The sequence below is a fragment of the Salvelinus fontinalis genome, chromosome 11, assembly GCF_029448725.1.
Source record: "Salvelinus fontinalis isolate EN_2023a chromosome 11, ASM2944872v1, whole genome shotgun sequence".
NCBI lineage: Eukaryota > Metazoa > Chordata > Actinopteri > Salmoniformes > Salmonidae > Salvelinus > Salvelinus fontinalis.
This window is the reverse complement of record NC_074675.1, coordinates 8,238,685-8,251,555: the sequence shown is the minus strand read 5'-3', so window position 1 is coordinate 8,251,555 and position 12,871 is coordinate 8,238,685. Positions and strand designations below refer to the sequence as shown.

At 45.8% G+C, this 12,871-nt stretch overlaps 1 protein-coding gene across 1 annotated transcript in view; it reads left to right on the top strand.

The window, feature by feature from the left end:
• LOC129864960 (palmitoyltransferase ZDHHC17-like) overlaps positions 1–12,871 on the top strand; it is a 46,222-nt gene that overhangs the window by 7,060 nt on the left and 26,291 nt on the right. The window contains exon 3 of the mRNA XM_055937304.1: positions 10,565–10,668. Coding sequence (XP_055793279.1) covers positions 10,565–10,668 — 104 coding nt within the window. The remainder of the gene's footprint in view (positions 1–10,564; positions 10,669–12,871) is intronic.

Here is a 12,871-nt window from a genome sequence, read left to right as displayed (position 1 = left end):
TGCTCGTATGTTACCCCCTGGCAGAGTAATGCTGTGGCCTGTGCTCGTATGTTACCCCCTGGCAGAGTAATGCTGTGGCCTGTGCTCGTATGTTACCCCCTGGCAGAGTAATGCCATGGCCTGTGCTCGTATGTTACCCCCTGGCAGAGTACTGCCATGGCCTGTGCTCGTATGTTACCCCCTGGCAGAGTAATGCTGTGGTCTGTGCTCGTATGTTAACCCCTGGCAGAGTAATGCCATGGTCTGTGCTCGTATGTTACCCCCTGGCAGAGTAATGCCATGGCCTGTGCTCGTATGTTACCCCCTGGCAGAGTAATGCTGTGGCCTGTGCTCGTATGTTACCCCCTGGCAGAGTAATGCCATGGTCTGTGTTCGTATGTTTCCCCCTGGCAGAGTAATGCCATGGCCTGTGCTCGTATGTTACCCCCTGGCAGAGTACTGCCATGGCCTGTGCTCGTATGTTACCCCCTGGCAGAGTAATGCCATGGCCTGTGCTCGTATGTTAGCCCTGGGAGAGCAATGCCGTGGCCTGTGCTCGTATGTTACCCCTGGCAGAGTAATGCCATGGCCTGTGCTCGTATGTTACCTCCTGGCAGAGCAATGCCGTGGCCTGTGCTCGTATGTTACCCCCTGGCAGAGCAATGCCATGGCCTGTGCTCGTATGTTACCCCCTGGCAGAGCAATGCCATGGCCTGTGCTCGTATGTTACCCCCTGGCAGAGTAATGCCATGGCCTGTGCTCGTATGTTACCCCCTGGCAGAGTAATGCCATGGCCTGTGCTCGTATGTTACCCCCTGGCAGAGTAATGCCATGGCCTGTGCTCGTATGTTACCCCCTGGCAGAGTAATGCCGTGGCCTGTGCTCGTATGTTACCCCCTGGCAGAGTAATGCTGTGGCCTGTGTTCGTATGTTACCCCCTGGGAGAGCAATGCCGTGGCCTGTGCTCGTATGTTACCCCCTGGCAGAGTAATGCCATGGCCTGTGCTCGTATGTTACCCCCTGGCAGAGCAATGCCATGGCCTGTGCTCGTATGTTACCCCCTGGCAGAGTAATACCGTGGCCTGTGCTCGTATGTTACCCCTGACAGAGTAATGCCGTGGCCTGTGCTCGTATGTTACCCCCTGGCAGAGTAATGCCGTGGCCTGTGCTCGTATGTTACCCCCTGGCAGAGTAATGCCGTGGCCTGTGCTCGTATGTTACCCCCTGGCAGAGTAATGCCGTGGCCTGTGTTCGTATGTTACCCCCTGGGAGAGCAATGCCATGGCCTGTGCTCGTATGTTACCCCCTGGCAGAGTAATGCCATGGCCTGTGCTCGTATGTTACCCCCTGGCAGAGTAATGCTGTGGCCTGTGCTCGTATGTTAATACCAGCAATCTGAACACATTGTTTACGTTCAGTGACATCTCTTTTCTCTTTAGTCAATATTTACCTCGTTAGGGAACACAGTAGAAAAACATTTTGCGATAGAAAATTGTTTTGCAGTGACAAGGAGAGTTTTCAAATCTAATTGTTAGGTTTACATTTTTCAGAGAAATGACTCACGGACACTAGAAAAGCTTAACCAAGTTTAATTCTGCCCAATTGGTCATTACAGCTGTAATTCAGACAAAAACAAAAATTTCACGCAAACACTGATATTTAACCCTTTCTCCTAGGCTGAGTCTCCTCCACAACCAAACACTTGACAGAACCTTAGTGATATCTGTTCTTCCTCAATTCATCTGACCTCACCTCTGCCCCAAAGTGCTCACTCCTCCCCAACTCAACGCTGTCATGGTTATTGATACCAGATTGTCTCTCTTCTCCTCCCAGAGGATCCCTGATGGATAACAATAACATATCCTGACATAATGTAAACATTATACATTACCTTCTCTCCCTCAGTGACATATCCTGACATAATGTAAACGTTATACATTACCCTCACTCCCTCAGTGACATATCCTGACATAATGTAAACGTTATACTTTACCCTCTCTCCCTCAGTGACATATCCTGACATAATGTAAACGTTATACATTACCCTCTCTCCCTCAGTGACATATCCTGACATAATGTAAACGTTATACATGACCCTCTTTCCCTCAGTGACATATCCTGACATAATGTAAACGTTATACATTACCCTCTCTCCCTCAGTGACATATCCTGACATAATGTAAACGTTATACATTACCCTCTCTCCCTCAGTGACATATCCTGATATAATGTAAACGTTATACATTACCCTCTCTCCCTCAGTGGCATATCCTGACATAATGTAAACGTTATACATTACCGTCTCTCCCTCAGTGACATATCCTGACATAATGTAAACGTTATACATGACCCTCTCTCCCTCAGTGACATATCCTGACATAATGTAAACGTTATACATTACCCTCTCTCCCTCAGTGACATAATGTAAACGTTATACATTACCCTCTCTCCCTCAGTGACATGATGTAAACGTTATACATTACCCTCTCTCCCTCAGTGACATAATGTAAACGTTATACATTACCCTCTCTCCCTCGGTGACATTGTTAGTTTCTAAGATCTCCACCCGTCTCCCCTTATCAATGCCTGCCACATGTAATCGCTTCCCTGCACTCAACACATTTCAAACTTAGTTAGCACACACTATATACCTTCCTCCTATAACCCTTAACTTCTTGTGTAGACCCTCAACCTCAGCACTCCATCAGTGACATGAATAAGTAACATTTCATATTCTCAGAACCCAACAAAATCAAAGTTTATTTGCCACGTGCGCTGAATACAACAGATGTAGCCATTACATTGAAATTCTCACTTACAAGCCCTAACCAACAGTGACATTTTTAAAGTAAAAAATAGGTATTAGGTAAACAATAGATAAGTAAAATACAAAAAAACATAAAATGACAGTGAAAATAACAGTAGCGAGGCTATATACAGGTGGTACCGGTACAGAGTCAATGTGCGGGGGCACCGGTTTGTCGGGCTAATTGATTTAATATATACATGAATGTATAGTTAAAGTGACTATGCATAAATGATCAACCGAGAGTAGCAGCAGCGTAAAAGAGGGGTTTGGTAGGGCGGGGGGGTTTGGGTTGGTGAGTGGCGGGACACAATGCAAATAGTCCGGGTAGCAATTTGATTACCTGTTCAGGAGTCTTATGGCTTGGGGGTAAAAGCTGTTGAGAAGCCTTTTGGACAAATTCAGCTAGGTCTGTCTGCGTTTCATCCTGTTTGCTTCCATTTGGTTGCTAGTGAATACACCCCTGGCGTACTGACTGTCCACCTTGTGTTTCTCTCACTGCCATGTAAGGAGCGCTGGTTGAGCACTTCACACTACTCCAGTGTAACTCCAGTGACATGCTGCAGGCCTGATTGAGCATGGGTGGCTTCAGGCACCCTTAGTGCCTCTCACTGCTCATGCCTGGCTATCTTTGAGGCCCTTAGTCAAGCCCCCTTGTCCCTTAGCTAACACCCATGGCTGGAGGCTGATCTGATCATATCATTGGCTACTGGTCTAAAATAGCCCTAACATTTTTGCTCTGTCTTTAGGGGTTTGTTATATTGCCAAACCATCCTCCACTTGGTCAGATGATATAGTTGCTGCTAGATTGGAGAGGCCGTTATGGCCTCACCAGCAGAATAACATCTCTGTTCCTGGAAGAAGTTGCTTGGATCTGTTTCTCAGCATTTTTTCAAATCATCAGATCATGTTACTTACCGTGCTTCTACACCTGCATTCTAGCTGTTTGGGGTTTTAGGCTGGGTTTCTGTACAGCACTTCGAGATATTAGCTGATGTACGAAGGGCTATATAAAATAAAATTGATTGATTGATTGACTTACCGCTCTCAACGACATAACAGTTCATGAAATGGCCCCAATCCGTACCTTGCCCAAAGCAAATTGGTGGTTTAGAAAATACTTCTCCTGAGTGGGATGCTGGCACACTCACCAGAATTCCACTCTTTGCGGCTGTAGCTATTCTGATGAAGACTTACTATAAGCTGGTGTTTCCCATACCAGGCTCTGTTCTCCCTCAGGCCAGCGTTTGGCTTCCATTGTTTTCAATTGACAAGTTTGATACCTTATGGTCATGTGTAGCTCCGTTGGTAGTGTGGCTATTGCAACGCCAGGGTTGTGCTTTCCATACCCACTGGGACCACCCATAAGAAGATGAAGGCTATGCACTACTAACACACTAGTCGCTTTCATCAGATAACAATAATAATAATAATAGGCCATTTATGTCATAAGTAGACATAATTACAAATGATTAAATCCTTAAAATAGAAATAAAAAAACAATTTAGTTACGAATTGAACTTTAATTAAATGTTGACTCATCACATGGGATGATTTCACTGAACAAAAAAATAAAGGGAATATTGAATGATCCCCAATGATCCATCACATCTCCCAAAAACGTTTTCAACATACATCTGTAAAATGATAGTCTATAAACTAAAGCTTTGGTTGTCTTCCTCTCAGGCTTCCATGTCTTCTTCCTGGACCTCCTCAATGTCCACCTCTTGAACATCAGACTCTGAGGCCTCATCTTCACTGTCACTTTCCAACCTTGTTGAGGATGGCTAGTTGTCAGGCTCAAAAAGCCTCAAATTTGCCCGGATGGCCACCAATTTTTAAACCCTGGTATTGGTCAGCCTGTTGCGTGCTTTGGTGTGTGTTCCCAAACAAGGACCAGTTGCGCTCTGAGGTGGCTGATGTTGGTGGGATTTGGAGGATGATGGAGGCAACAGGGGAAAGAGTCTCAGATCCACAAAGTCCCTTCCACCAGGTGGCTGATGAGATATGTTGGCACGACTGCCACATTGCATCTCCATCCCAAAGCCCTTGCTTGGAAGTGTACTTCGCCAGACTGCCAAGAACCTTGCCCTCATCCAGGCCAAGGTGGTGAGACACGGTAGTGATGACACCATAGGCCTTGTTGATCTCTGCACCAGACAGGATGCTCTTGCCAGCATACTTGGGGTCCAACATGTACGCTGCAGTGTGAATGGGCTTCAGGCAGAAGTCTAAATGCTCTTTGATGTATTTCAGAACTTCAGTTTCCTCCGCTTGGAGCAACAGGGAAGTAGGCAGGGCTGTACAGATTTCTTATCTTACATCTGCAAGCAGAGTCTGAACATCAGACAGGATGGCATTGTCTCCCTCAATCCGTGCAATGGCTACTGCTATAGGATTCAGGCTGCGTACCACTCTCTCCCAAAATACATAATCCAGGAGGATCCTCTTGATGGGGCTGTCCAAATCGGCAGACTGTGATATGGCCTTTTCTTGGAGAGACTCCTTCCCCCCCAGGGGACTGTCAAACATGATGACTGACAACACCACCCCAACGGGTGTTGCTGGGCAGCTTCAATGTGGTGCTCTTATTCTTCTCACTTTGCTTGGTGAGGTAGATTGCTGCTATAACTTGATGACTCTTCACATACCTAACTGTTTACTTGGCTCTCTTGTAGAGTGTATCCATTGTTTTCAGTGTCATGATGTCCTTGAGGAGCAGATTCAATGCATGAGCAGCACAGCCAATGGGTGTAGGACTCCTCCACTTTAGACCAAGCAGCCTTCATGTTCACAGCATTGTCTGTCACCAGAGGCGGCTGGCCACCTTCTGTGGTCCAAGGTCATTGATGACTGCCTTCAGCTCATCTGCAATGTAGAGACCGGTGTGTCTGTTGTCCTTTGTGTCTGTGCTCTTGTAGAATACTGGTTGAGGGGTGTAGATGATGTAGTTAATTATTCCTTGCCCACGAACATTCGACCACCCATCAGAGATGATTTCAATAGTCTGCTTTCTCTATGATATGCTTGACCTTCACTTGAACTCTGTTGAACTCTGCATCCAGCAAATGAGTAGATAAAGCATGTCTGGTTGGAGGGGTGTATGCTGGGTGAAGAACATTCAGCAATCTCTTCCAATACACATTGCCTGTGAGCATCAGAGGTGAACCAGTTGCATACACAGCTCGAGCAAGACATTCATCAGCATTTCTCTGACTAAGTTCCTCCATTGAGTTAAAAAAAAAATCTGATTCCAGGAGGACCATGAGCTGTTGCTGTCGATAAGGTGTCTGATTCATCATTTTTTACCCTCGAATAGAAGTGGAGGGACTTTTATCAGAGGTTGCTTGTTGTGAGCGCCGAGGGAACTTTATGCACTTGGCCAGATAATTCTGCATCTTTGTTGCATTCTTCACATGATTTGTCACAGTATTTGCAAATGTACACCCTTTTTCCTTCTACATTAGCTGCAGTGAAATGTCTCCACACACCAGATAGTGCCCGTGGCATTTTCCTGTAAAGATTAGAAAAAACATGTTTAAAAAAATTACAATTCCATGTACAGATTAATAGTTAAGCAGTTAGATTAAACAACTCCTTTCTAAGATAAAATGAAACGTATGGAAACAGGTGAATTAAACACCCCTCAGTTAGCAGGCTCAAGCAAGCTAAAACCCACCTGCTAGCAAAAACTAACTAGCAGAAATTGTTAACAAGTTAGAAATTATTTAAACACACTTTGCTGTAGGCTACTATTTACTAGTTAACAAAAAATGATGTATGTCATATAAGATATATTCACCCCAACCAGTATTGTAATCAAAACTTACCAGAAAGCATGTAGTCCTTGGCTCAGACAGTGTAGTAGTGTGGGCTCAATAGCATCTCATTAGTGTGCGAGATCTTGAGAATCAGCTGTACATGTGATGGAAGAGTGCACTGTTTATGCAGAGGGCTGCAATTCCATTGAATTGGGGATAGTTTAACCAAAATATGCCACAAGACCTAGAATAGCATTATGTGTATCCCACAAAACAGGTTCACTGTTATGAGCTAACTTTTTTTTTGATGAATTTAAGCAAATTCCCCAAATTCCAGGGCTTAAATTCCCATGGAAAATTTCCGGGAAAATTATGGAAAGTTTCCGACCCTTTGCAACTGTAGTCAGAGGGCATGGATGTGATTTGAGGGCCTTTTGAAAGACTGCCAGTGGGTAGTCTTTCATCTGCCTGGCATGGCTCCTCCCCCTCTCCTCCCTTCGCCTTTCATCCCTCTCCATCCTCCAGTCAGCTCTAGCCCCTCTCCATCCTCCAGTCAGCTCTAGCCCCCCTCCATCCTCCAGTCAGCTCTAGCTCCTCTCCATCCTCCAGTCAGCTCTAGCTCCTCTCCATCCTCCAGTCAGCTCTAGCTCCTCTCCATCCTCCAGTCAGCTCTAGCTCCTCTCCATCCTCCAGTCAGCTCTAGCTCCTCTCCATCCTCCAGTCAGCTCTAGCTCCTCTCCATCCTCCAGTCAGCTCTAGCTCCTCTCCATCCTCCAGTCAGCTCTAGCTCCTCTCCATCCTCCAGTCAGCTCTAGCTCCTCTCCATCCTCCAGTCAGCTCTAGCTCCTCTCCATCCTCCAGTCAGCTCTAGCTCCTCTCCATCCTCCAGTCAGCTCTAGCTCCTCTCCATCCTCCAGTCAGCTCTAGCTCCTCTCCATCCTCCAGTCAGCTCTAGCTCCTCTCCATCCTCCAGTCAGCTCTAGCTCCTCTCCATCCTCCAGTCAGCTCTAGCTCCTCTCCATCCTCCAGTCAGCTCTAGCTCCTCTCCATCCTCCAGTCAGCTCTAGCTCCTCTCCATCCTCCAGTCAGCTCTAGCTCCTCTCCATCCTCCAGTCAGCTCTAGCTCCTCTCCATCCTCCAGTCAGCTCTAGCTCCTCTCCATCCTCCAGTCAGCTCTAGCTCCTCTCCATCCTCCAGTCAGCTCTAGCTCCTCTCCATCCTCCAGTCAGCTCTAGCTCCTCTCCATCCTCCAGTCAGCTCTAGCTCCTCTCCATCCTCCAGTCAGCTCTAGCTCCTCTCCATCCTCCAGTCAGCTCTAGCTCCTCTCCATCCTCCAGTCAGCTCTAGCTCCTCTCCATCCTCCAGTCAGCTCTAGCTCCTCTCCATCCTCCAGTCAGCTCTAGCTCCTCTCCATCCTCCAGTCAGCTCTAGCTCCTCTCCATCCTCCAGTCAGCTCTAGCTCCTCTCCATCCTCCAGTCAGCTCTAGCTCCTCTCCATCCTCCAGTCAGCTCTAGCTCCTCTCCATCCTCCAGTCAGCTCTAGCTCCTCTCCATCCTCCAGTCAGCTCTAGCTCCTCTCCATCCTCCAGTCAGCTCTAGCTCCTCTCCATCCTCCAGTCAGCTCTAGCTCCTCTCCATCCTCCAGTCAGCTCTAGCTCCTCTCCATCCTCCAGTCAGCTCTAGCTCCTCTCCATCCTCCAGTCAGCTCTAGCTCCTCTCCATCCTCCAGTCAGCTCTAGCCCCTCTCCATCCTCCAGTCAGCTCTAGCTCCTCTCCATCCTCCAGTCAGCTCTAGCCCCTCTCCTCCCTTCAGGGTAGCCTCTAGATTATAGATTACTATACATATTTAATTATCTCATTATAATCTTTACCCCTCATTAACTGTCTACCTAGTGTTTTTCCCATCAGATTTTCATCCTTATAGCCTGCTGTAGGTCTATATGATTCATCATTAACCCAGTATCCTTATAGCCTGCTGTAGGTCTATATGATTCATCATTAACCCAGTATCCTTATAGCCTGCTGTAGGTCTATATGATTCATCATTAACCCAGTGTCCTTATAGCCTGCTGTAGGTCTATATGATTCATCATTAACCCAGTATCCTTATAGCCTGCTGTAGGTCTATATGATTCATCATTAACCCAGTATCCTTATAGCCTGCTGTAGGTCTATATGATTCATCATTAACCCAGTATCCTTATAGCCTGCTGTAGGTCTATATGATTCATCATTAACCCAGTATCCTTATAGCCTGCTGTAGGTCTATATGATTCATCATTAACCCAGTATCCTTATAGCCTGCTGTAGGTCTATATGATTCATCATTAACCCAGTATCCTTATAGCCTGCTGTAGGTCTATATGATTCATCATTAACCCAGTATCCTTATAGCCTGCTGTAGGTCTATATGATTCATCATTAACCCAGTATCCTTATAGCCTGCTGTAGGTCTATATGATTCATCATTAACCCAGTATCCTTATAGCCTGCTGTAGGTCTATATGATTCATCATTAACCAAGTGTCCTTATAGCCTGCTGTAGGTCTATATGATTAACCCAGTATCCTTATAGCCTGCTGGAGGTCTCTATGATTAACCCAGTATCCTTATAGCCTACTGGAGGTCTCTATGATTAACCCAGTATCCTTATAGCCTACTGGAGGTCTGTATGATTAATCATTAACTTCTTATGGGCAGGTGGGACTGTAGCACTCAAAGGTCCCAGATACATCACAAATGGTCCTTTTGTTCGATAATGTTCTTTATATCCATAAAAACTCAGTTTAGCTGGCGCGCTTCAGTCAATAATCCACCCAGTTTCCCTCCATCAAAATGCATACAAAATGAATCCCAAACGTTACTAATAAACTTTTCCAAACAAGTCAAACAACGTTTATAATCAAACCTTAGGTACCCTAATACGTAAATAAACGGGGTCCTCGGGGTTTCTCCTGCCATATCAGTTCTGTTATACTCACAGACATAATTTTAACCATTTTAGAAACCTTAGAGTGTTTTCTAGCCAAATCTATCTATCCAAATCTCTATATGCATATCCTAGCTTCTGGGCCTGAGTAACAGGCAGTTTACTTTGGGCACGCTTATCATCCGGACGTGAAAATACTGCCCCCTACCCAAGAGAGGTTAACCAAGTATTTTGTACATTAGTATTGAAGGAATGTGTAGGTCCTATGGCTGTTAGATATGGAATGGCTGTCGGGCTGTAAAATTATACCTCACATTCTGTAGGAAGTGAGCCTTGGACAAGTGAGCCTTGGACAAGTGAGCCTTGGACAAGTGAGCCTTGGACAAGTGAGCCTTGGACAAGTGAGCCTTGGACAAGTGAGCCTTGGACAAGTGAGCCTTGGACAAGTGAGCCTTGGACAAGTGAGCCTTGGACAAGTGAGCCTTGGACAAGTGAGCCTTGGACAAGTGAGCCTTGGACAATCCATAGTGGCCAATAGGGCAGGAGCCCATATCCTGAGTCTGTAGCGTGGGGCAGCTTGACGTACCATCACACCCCCTGGACAGGACGCTAGTCTGTCACAGGGCCTTCCATAGGAAAATAGATTTAGTAGGAATCTAGACTATATATATAGGCTTGTTATGGTTGTTTTACAGTCAGTACTGTACACGTGAACCAAGTTTTTTTAAATAATTTTATGAAAACCCAAACTGCATTCTCCTGGACCAATAGTGTTGTTCAGTAAAGGTTATAGAGAATGAGTGAGAACTGGGATGTGATGTGTATTTACCAGTCACCAAGACAGCAGTACAGCAGTCCTCCCGGGGTTAAATGACGTTGCCATGGAGGCTAATAGAATGGGAAGGGCCTATGTGGGCGGCCCGGCTCACTGTTGCCCACCATCAGAACATGACACAGCCTCCTCCAACTCTCTCTGTCGCTCATTCAATCGCTCTCGTGAGATGACGCTGTGCTGTCTGGGTAGGCCCACTGGGTCCAGGCAAGGCATGGATTGGTGAAACTCATGTTTTTTTTTTTCTCTCCCAACAGGAACTCAAGCCCCAGAGTCACTATAACCATGGCTATAGTGAGAATGTGGGGCGCAAGAGCCACGTGGATGACTACAGTACCTGGGACATCGTCAAAGCCACGCAGTGAGTACCCACGCACCGCCGGGCTCGTGTGTGTGTGCGCAAAGCTTGGCCAGTGTGGTTAAAGGTATACAAGCAATGTGGGCTGGTATACAAGCAATGTAACTGGTTTTAAAAACATTTCCTGTTGAGGTATAGTTATCTTACTTGTGTAGCAGGGCGAACATTATTTGCAGGCTCCACGCTGTTCTCCAGCACATAGGCCTAACTGCTTTTTTTATTTTTTTATTTATTTAACTAGGCAAGTCAGTTAAGAACAAATTCTTATTTTCAATGATGGCCTAGGAACAGTGCCTCGAACAACTGCCTTGTTCAGGGGCAGAATGACAGATTTGTACTTAGTCAGCACAGGGATTTGATCTTACAACCTTTCGGTTACTAGGCCAACGCTCTAAGCACTAGGCTACCTGCTGCCCCATGCTGCAGTACTTTGAAAAAGTACCGCAGCATCCAAGCAGCTGCTCCCCAGACATGTGGCTAAGGGAAGCTGGCATTTCATCAATCTACACACAATACGCCATAATAAAGTGAAAACAGCTTTTTAGAAATGTTTGCACATTTATAAAAAATTAAAAACAGAACTTAAGTATTCAGACTCTTTGCTATGATTCTCGAAATTGAGCTCAGGTGAATCCTGTTTCCGTTGATCATCCTTGAAATGTTTCTACAACTTGATTGGAGTCCACCTGTGGTAAATTCAATTGATTGGACATGATTTGGAAAGGAACACACCTGTCTATATAAGGTCCAACAGTTGACAGTGCATGTCAGGGCAAAAAACCAAGCCATGAGGTCTAAGGAATTGTGCGTAGATCTCTGAGACAGGCACAGATCTGGAGAAGGGTACCAAAAAATGTCTGCAGAATTGAAGGTCCCCTAGAACACAGTGTTCTCCATCATTCTTAAATAGAAGAAGTTTGGAAGCACCAAGACTCTTCCTATAGCTGCCTGCCTGCCTAACGGCGCAATCGGGGGAGAAGGGCCTTGGTCAGGGAGGTGACCAAGAACCTGATGGTCACTCTGACAGAGCTCCAGAGTTTCTCTGTGGAGATGGGAGAACCTGTAGACTTGTGTCTATCGATCCCTGCTCCAGGTCATGCTACAGGGTGAATCTGTACCCCTAGGTACAGATCTAGGATCAGTTACCCCTCCCCCAGTCCTAACATTAACCATTAGTGGGGAAAATGCAAAACTGTCTCAAGATCAGTGTCTAGGAGCAACTTCACACTACACCGCTATCGATACCCCCTCTAGTTGGTTTGCATATAGGGTAACAGACAGGCCCCTAGTATGGACGCTAGCAGGAAACCATTAACAGAACATGTATTACTACTAGCCTCCCTGGACTTGTTTCCTTGTTCTGGCACCGTCAGGACCAGGTTTGTGTCAGCTAGTCTGCACTACCTGTGATTTCCCTTCCCCCATGAATGTGTTCACACGGTATTATGAAACGGTCCTTCCCCTATGAGCCAGACCAATAGTGTATGAACATAGTGCCATCAAATTGTTCACACCCCTTGACTTTTTACACATGTTGTTACAGCCTGAATTTAAAATGGATTAAATGGAGTTTTTTTGTCACACACAATACCCCATAATGTCAGTGGAGATTTGTTATCAGACATTTTACAAATTAATACAAAATGAAAATCTGAATGGTCTTGAATCAATTTGTTATGGCAAGCCTAAATAAGTTCAGGAGTAAACATGTGCTCAACAAGTCACATAATAAGTTGCTTGGACTCACTCTGGGGGCAATAATAGTGTTTAACCTACTTTTTGAATGACTACCTCCTCACTGTACCCCACACACAATTATCTATAAGATCCCTCAGTCGAGCAGTGAATATCAAAAATCGATTCAAACACAAAGACCAGAGAGGTTTTACAATGCTTGGCAAAGAAGGGCACCGAAAACGCAGACAATGAATATCCCTTTGAGAATGGTGAAGTTATTAATTACACTTTGGATGGGGAATCTACACGCAGTCACCTCAAAGATACAGGCGTCCTTCCTAACTCAGTTGCCGGAGAAGAAAACCGCTCAGGGATTTCACCACGACACCAAACCCAAACCGGCCATCGTGCGCCAATTGATTTTGTCCCCCCACACCAAACGTGATCACATTTACATTTAAGTCATTTAGCAGACGCTCTTATCCAGAGCGACTTACAAATTGGAAAGTTCATACATATTCATCCTGCC